Below are 8,567 nucleotides of genomic sequence, written 5' to 3' on the forward strand. Positions count from 1 at the left end.
GTGCGTGTTACATAGTACATGGATATATACACACTTGCATGTACATATATACGCCGGAGCATGTATGTTTACACATGTGAATTCATATAAAAATGTACCCCTATACATATACACTTGTGTGTTTCTAATTTTATGAACAATATCTATGTGAATAATATCTCTATGAACAATGTGTCTATGAACAATGTGTCTATGAACAATGTGCCTATGAACAATGTGCCTATGAACAATGTTCCTATAAACTTGTTGTAGGTTCCATATATTATGAATTCAATTTTTTTGGCAATGTTTGTTTTCTACCATAATTTAAAGTGTTAAACGTTGAACATTTTTAATCGTTTGTTAATATACTTATAAAAATGTGTAATGGTAATTAAACCAGAATTGTATGTATATATATAAGTACGTATGAGTGTGTATATGTACGTATGTGTGTATATAAGTATGTTTATGCTTGTATATGTACGTATATGTGTGTATAAGTACGTTTATACGTGTATATGTATGTATATGTGTGTATAGTTACGTTTATGAGTGTATATGTACGTATATGTATGTATATATATTTATATATATATATATATGCGTATATTCTAACATATCGTATAATTATATATGTAACTTTGACCTAAACATAAGGCGTTGGAGAAATTTGCTCTCTGTCAATTTGAAAATATCATATTCTGCAAATTTTTAAAAATGTGCAATATTCTTCCTTTTCGTTTTATTAATTTACGTTAGCTTTGACATGTTTCGCTTAGTTTTGATGATTCTGCTATGTTTTTTTGCTAACATGTACATATATGTATATATGTGCATACATTTTTGTGTACATAAGTATATATACATATGTGCATACATAACTGTGTGTACTCCCTTTACAAACTAACACATTCCAATGAATTTGTCTTTTAATACACAATTAATTAATTTATTATAAGCAAAAATAACAAAAAACTAAGAAAAAATAAGAAAAAAAAAAAAAAAAAAAAAAAAAAAAAGTGACAAATATAGTGATATAGAATAGGCAGAAAAAAAGTAAAATAAGTAATTATGGAAACTATATTTAGAAAACTTAGGAGATCTAGTAGAAAAAAAAAAAAATTAGTAGAAGTAGATACAATTGATGAAAGAGACTGGGCTCATGCAAAAACGTTAGATTTAGAAGGTAATTGTATTTGTGCTCATACACATGCATGTTTGCACACGCGCATACGTATATAAAATTGGCATATATATATATATATATATATATATATATGTGCATATGCATATATTTAGGACATACATACAAGCACGCTCTTATTTTTCTGTATTTCCTTTTTATACCGTGGACATGCAAATATGCTCGTTGAACCTGATATCGTATAACTCAATTTCTTGTTTTATAAATCTGTGTACATTTTTTTTTTTTTAAATAATAAAAAGAGTAACAACAACTTTTGCGTAATTCTGTTGTGACACAAGTGTATGTGCATAGCATAATGACCCATTCCTCTCCGCTGTAGACAGTTATTTCATATTTTTAATCCTTTCTCTGCATTTTTATATGTATATATGTATGCAGATATACTTATGCGAATGTATATGCGTATACGTATATATATATGTATATACACACATGTAAACCTATTCTTTCTTTCCCCTTTTAGAGGACACGTCCGAACAGAACTACGGCAAAACATATAAAAATAAAATAAAAAAAAATGAAAATAAAAATGAAAAACGAGAAAACAGTTTAGAAGATTATTATGTAATGAATAACGAATTAGGAAGCGAACAAAATCGAAAAAAAGAAAAATTTTATTTAAATTCCTTTTCGCGGATGAATGAAGATTTAACTACTGTTAGCACAGATTTTACTAATGAATATTATATTAAAAAGAAAAGAACTGAACATAACAAATATATGAACGATCATGAAAAAAAAAAACTTACATATCTACGTGGTGACTTTGGAAAATACCAAAGTGAAACGAAAGAATATTTGGAACCTTATGAGCAACTAGATTTGTACCGTGAAGCAGATATTGAACAGTTAAAGGGGAGAGCACTGCATGGGACATACGAAGAGGACGAAGCGGAGGATGTATTATCAGACGAAGCAGTGGACGAAGTGGAGGATGGAGTAGCAGACGAAGCAGCGGACGAAGCAGACGAGTACGAATACGAATATATGGATGATCAAGCGAGAGACGATGAAAAGGAGAGTGTATATACGTACGAAGACCAAACCAAAGATAATAAGTACAGTAAAAAAGATGAAGAAAAAAGCAATACACAGAGTGAACACAGTAAAGAAAGTATATTAACTGATAAGAGTGAAACTCATTTAGCAAATGAGTCTGAGGAAAACGAGGTATATTTTGAAGAAAAATTAGACATCTACAGTACAGAAGAAATAGATAATGAAGTAGAAGTAGCATATGTTAAAGGGAAAGGTAGATGTATGTTTACAAGAAAGAATTTAGAACCTGGTTCTATCATATTTATAGAAAAACCCTTATTCATTATAACACCAAGTTTAAATGAAAAATTGTGGGATTATTTAAATAAATTAAATAATGAAGAGAATTTTGAATTACCACTTAAATGGCATTTTGCTGCTTTGTGTACAATTACTCTACTTAATGATATTGATTTTAAGGCATGTATTGATAAGTGGATTCCAGAACCTGACAAAGGAGCAGATAAAGATGTATTCAATGTTTTAGATAAAGTTTGTGAGAAAAAAATAACTAAAAATGGGTATAAATATTACTATTATAAAAACAAATTAATAGAACCCGATATTTACGATAGAATCATACAAGTCTGGCACTACAATGCCTTCGGTCACCACACGGACAACGAGGGATTGGTCCTGTACAACCGTAAAGCAGAAAAAGAAAGAGAAAGAGCAAAGAAAAACAAGAACAAGGATAAAAAGAGAAAAAGCAAAAATGATTAAGCATACTAAACACATTAAAACGTAAAAATGTAAAAAAAAAAAAAAAAAAAAAAAAAAGAATTATAAAATAGCATGAAAAATATGCGCAAAATGATATTATTTGCTGCGTTCATTTTTTTTAAAGGCATTTCGATGCTCGCCCATAGCTGCAATTCAACTGCTTGTTGGCATTACGGGGAAAATGATAGCTTCGTTTTACGGGCAAGGGTCAAGTTAAATGTCGGGGACGAACTTACAATATCGTATCTTGGGGACGATGATTTGTATAAATCCTCCAACAGTAAAAAAAAAAAAAAAAGACAAGAGAACAAGAGAACATGAGAACAAAAGTGTTTAGGGTCTCCCCCCACGAAAACGCTTTCTTTTACAAGTGCATACCACATGTGTAAGAGTTTGTACATGTGCATGCATGTGTATATGCATATGTAGGCATACGAATGTGTATATGCTCTAATGTATGTGTGTGTTTATTTATAATTGCCAAAATTTATACTTAATATGTTTACTCATCCCGTCCTTTATATGCAGTCAGGAGAGAAAAGCTCACGAATTGGCTGTTTGTCTGCATGTGCAGTAGGTGTACAAATCCAGTTGACAACTCCAGGGGATTTAAGTGCTCAACTTGTGGAATAGGTAAAAGAAAAAGGGATACCACTAGTTCGAGTGTTGCATGTATTGTTAAGGAGTGCTTGGTGTTACAAGACATGCACTCACTCAACACATACACACGTACACCGCTATACATCCTAATACACACACATTTTTAACATTGCGCAGGGACTTTTTTCATAAAGAGCGAGTACCATGATGAAATACCTATAATAACCAAGTGTAACATTTGTCTATCAGAAATATCAGAGAGTACAGCATACGAATACATTGAATATGAAAATAGCTACATAGAGAGGTTACAACAAACAGACAAAAGTGACTTGACAGATGCCTTAGCTGTCTATGTACAGGCAGAAAAAATATTTACTCAACACTGGATTATGTATCAGTTATATACAATACTTTTTGAAGGATATAGAGATGCTTGTCAATGGAATAAAGCTATATATTACCAAATGCTAAGAATTAGATATGCTGTTGATGTAATACCTAGAGCCAATTATGTATTGGCTTGGTTATATGAAGAATTAGGAGAAATTCATGCAAATTCTATCAATGCTGATATTTTATTAACAGAAAATGATTTTACAATTTCCTATGAAGACAAGTAATAAAAAAAAATTTTTTTTTTTTTTTTTTGGTTTTAATATGTATACATATATATATATCTACACTTTACTTTTTACACTATATAGTACACATATACAGTACCATATATGACATATATATATATATATATATATATATATATATATATATATATATATTATATTTTTATTTCTGCCTCCCTACTAAAAAAAATAAAATATTCATATACTCAATCAAGTGACAAAATGTGAATAAACATTTGTTATATATACGTTTTGAAAAGTTAGATGAAAAATGAACTTGGGAATTTTATTTGTACACTTATTCTTACCATTTTTTAGGAAAAGAATTTGTTCACATTTTTTGAAGTCCATACATTTACTGGAAATATTATGTGGGTATTCCCATGACTACTTAAAGGACTCCTTGGTAAGTAACAAAGAGTAAATGTAGTGCACACCACGTCCATCCATCTACCTGTCTGCGTAGCTATATATATGTGCATATCGATACGTATACGCAATGTATAACATGTATATATATATGTAAATGTTCATCGACGTACACGCGCAAACACACGGACATATATGTTGACGCTTATACACACATATATATGCGCACACTATGAAAGGAAGACTACATGGTCACAATACTATTAACACACTCAACATGTGAGTATACATACACATGCACACTTCTTCCTTCAGAACAAATACTACAGGATTGATAGCTTGACCACTACAGATGCCCCACAGATAGAGGAGTGAACAAAAATAAAATATACATATAAATATACATATATGTATATATATGCTTATGTTAAGGGACATATTTCATTTCTGTCGGTATCGTAGTACTTTTCTCTCCACTTATGTATAATGTGAAAAGCCCAAACGCAAATATTAAATTATTGTCTTATTGTCCGAAAGCTCACATTTTTTATTCCCAAAATTTGTCAATTCTACAGAAGTAAAAAAAAAAAAAAAATTACAATGCTTCATCCACACAATGTACTTATAGCAAAAAAAAGAAAAAAAAAATAAAAAAAAGTAAAAAAAAATAAAACCATATTTGTTAATAAAAAATTATATCATCATTCTAGTATTTTAATTTTAAATATTTTAAAATTGTTTCTACGATTTTATAAATACATCCTACTTTTTATAGTTTTATTTGTGTTTTATTTGTATTTATTTTTTTTTTTTTTTTTTTTTTTTTTTTTCATTTCATTCTGACTATATTTGTTTACAACATTTAAAATAAGAATATTATTATTAATAACAGGGAATTACTAAATAGTAGTAACAAAAGGAAAAAAGAAGGAAAAAAAAAAAAGAACAAAGGACGGTAAAAAATGATGAAAAAAGGTATGGCAAAAAAGACTAAGAAAATATGAGAAAAAAATCAGAAAAAGCTTAGTAAAAATAATCAAAAAAAACTTGGTCAAAATAATAAAAAAAGGCACGTACAAAAAATCAAATAAAGTATGGCAAAACGAGCAAACGAATGAGCAAAAAAAATTCGCAAAAAAATAAAAATGAACCGGAATCAGTAAAAACGCATAAAAGTGATCAAAAAAACGCTAAACAAAACGACAAAAGGATGCTAAAAAAAAAAATAAATAAATAAAAATATGTGAACAAATTCGCAAAACGGAGAAAAACGGTAAAAAAAAGAAATTACTCAAAGATGTATTTATTTAAAAGTTTTCTTACCCTTACGTATGTACAGTACAACCACCTTTTCACTTTTTCTACAATAATAAAAGGGGGAGGGGATTGGGACCTTTATTATTATATAGTGCTTCTAAATTCAACTTATATATGAAATGGAGAACGTGTGCTTAATTTTATCTTAACGCACACAAGGCGCATATACATATATATATATATATATGTAGCTCACTCTTGTCTCCTACTCAACTAAAGGAATATACGCTTCATCTAACGAGCAAGTTTTTTTGAGTCCAAACTCGTCTGTTTTAATTCTCATATATCCGTTTTCTCCCCAGTATTTTCCCCACGAGTTTTTAATAATATAGTAATAATGTTTATCATTCTTTTTGGTAACTGAATTGTACTTTTCTTCCACACCATAACCAACAATCGATACAGCATGGTTTAGTTCTCCCGCGCATTCTCCATCAAATATACCTTCGTCATAATATATAAAATCTTCACTGGCTGCTACAGATATAGTAATAGGTCCTACAAACTGAATAGCCTCTTTATATTTATCTTCAGGTACTTCTACATAACTATTAATGGTATATTTCTTTTGACATGAATCTACTTGACACATTTCCGGCATATTAGCAACATAGGGATATTCATCTTCTGTACATAATCCTCCTATATCTATTATATCCTCAAAAGCTAAGGAGGTGAATCCACCATCACATCCAAAATTATGTAATGAACAATCAACTAATTCTTGCTCACTAACAAAAATCATCTCATTTTTCCTGATGGCATACTGAGATTCTATAACACCTACAACACTAAAAGCCCAACATGAACCACAATTTCCTTGATCCTTAACAGGGGTAACACCTTTATGTAACCTCCAGTCATAACGTACATAGTCCAACACAGCATCTTTTGGCTTATATTTGTTCAGTACATCTTCGTAATTACTTAAGTGTGCTCGTTTATACCCATTACTATTATTACTATCACTTGCATCGAACTTTTTTAAAGTTAACAATTTATTTTTCACTTCTTCAAAAGTTAAATCTGCAAATCTGTTAATTTTTTTTTTATATAAATTATTCGATTTGTTATGTAAATTTATTTTCTTAAAATTTTCCGAAAAAATAAGAAATTTCTCTTGCATCTCATCCACATTTTTATATTTTCTATGATGCTCTTTTATAAACGTATAAAAAGCGCTCGCTGTTTCTAAATTATTCATTAAAAATTTTGTATCAAAAAAATTTACTATACTTTGTTTGTTTACTACTTTTAAATTTCCAAACCTTTTCTTATAACTACTTGAATTATCATTGTTATTTTCATTATAATTATTACTACTACTACTATTACTGTTGCTACTATCCAATGCAATTATCATGTTAGTCTTCTCATTACCCTTTTCTAAGTTTTCCTCATTTTTGTCATATGCCGATATTAGTTCCTCAATTTTTGATACAATTAATTTCTTCCCACTTTTGCTCTTTAATAAAGAATTAATTACAAAGTCATCATTCACAATTTCCGTAGATGAATTATTAAAAATTTCGCTATTTGGTCCTAATTTGCTGATATATATTACGGAACAAGCAAATATGCATATTGCTGATATGGAAAAGATGATCAGTAAATTCTTTTTCTTTTTAGAACTGCTGCTCTCCTCTGTTTTTTCCACAAAAAGTTCTTTTTCGGGTTTAACGTATTTGTCATTAGAATACTCCACGTGATACTCCATTGTCCAGATATAACGAAATAGAACAGTGTATGTTTTATTTGCGCTTTATTTGTGTTTAATAGAAGCGATCCTTATGTTTTATCCGCGTTTTATTTTCTTATTATGTATGTTGTATATACGTCATATATATATATGTTTTACATATGTTTACATATGCTCTATATTTATGTTTATCATATAGAAAAAAAAAAAAAGCGCAGATCAAAATAATTCGCATGAGAATCTTCTATTCACTGCAAGTTTATTACAAAGACATTAAAAGTATGCCCCAACTACAATAAAAAATTTTATTTTTTATTTTATTCATACACTAAAAAATTAAAAAAAGAAAAGAAAAACATGAAAAATGTGAAAAATGTAAAATATAGGAAAAATTTTAAACTTGGAAAAATTTAAAACATAGCAAAAATTTAAAATACAGCAAAAATATAACAAATATGAAAAAAATAACAAACAGAAAAAATAAAATGAATTGGAAATATGGAAGAAATTGGAAAAATGAGAAAAAAAAAACAAACAAACAAAAATATTTATTCTGTTAAAAATTTCACTTAAAACAAAAATGTAATATATATAAAAAAAAAAAGATGCAAAAAAACTGGCATATTTTATGTATAAACCCAAAGTGCATTCTAACTCCATAAAAATTTTGCATGAAAAAATAATTAAAAGAATTTGTATGTGGAAATATTCTAAAAAAAAGAAAAAATAAAATAACAATAAAAAATTTCTTTTTTTATTAACAAATTTTTTTATTATTGTGTTTTAATTTTTTTATTCTATGTTATATTCATATTTTGATTTCGTTGTAATGCATATTTTATTTATCATATTATTACTATTTTTTTTACTATTATTGTATATTATTTACTATTGTTGTAAATTATATACTATTATTTTATATATTATATACTGTTACTGTATATTATTTACTGTTATTACTATTTTATTTTTTCCTTGTTATTATTATTTAGAAAATACGTTATTACAA

The 8,567-nt window shown here is 28.1% G+C and overlaps 2 protein-coding genes across 2 annotated transcripts; one reads left to right on the forward strand and one right to left on the reverse strand.

Annotated features, from left to right (window-relative positions):
- Nucleotides 1-1,053: 1,053 nt before the first annotated feature.
- On the forward strand, nt 1,054-4,917 carry SET7 (SET domain protein, putative; the record flags this gene model as incomplete). The annotated part of the gene is made up of 7 exons (XM_029004929.1): nt 1,054-1,168; nt 1,653-2,873; nt 3,075-3,230; nt 3,479-3,583; nt 3,728-4,169; nt 4,492-4,579; nt 4,858-4,917. The coding sequence occupies 7 exons, from the start codon at nt 1,054-1,056 to the stop codon at nt 4,915-4,917; spliced, it is 2,187 nt and encodes a 728-aa protein (XP_028861569.1).
- A 1,147-nt stretch (nt 4,918-6,064) lies between these two features.
- On the reverse strand, nt 6,065-7,576 carry PmUG01_09024600 (vivapain-2, putative; the record flags this gene model as incomplete). Its single annotated transcript, XM_029004930.1, has 1 exon — nt 6,065-7,576. The coding sequence occupies one exon, from the start codon at nt 7,574-7,576 to the stop codon at nt 6,065-6,067; it is 1,512 nt and encodes a 503-aa protein (XP_028861570.1).
- Nucleotides 7,577-8,567: the final 991 nt, after the last annotated feature.

Source organism: Plasmodium malariae, assembly GCF_900090045.1.
Source record: "Plasmodium malariae genome assembly, chromosome: 9".
Taxonomy (NCBI): Eukaryota; Apicomplexa; class Aconoidasida; order Haemosporida; family Plasmodiidae; genus Plasmodium; species Plasmodium malariae.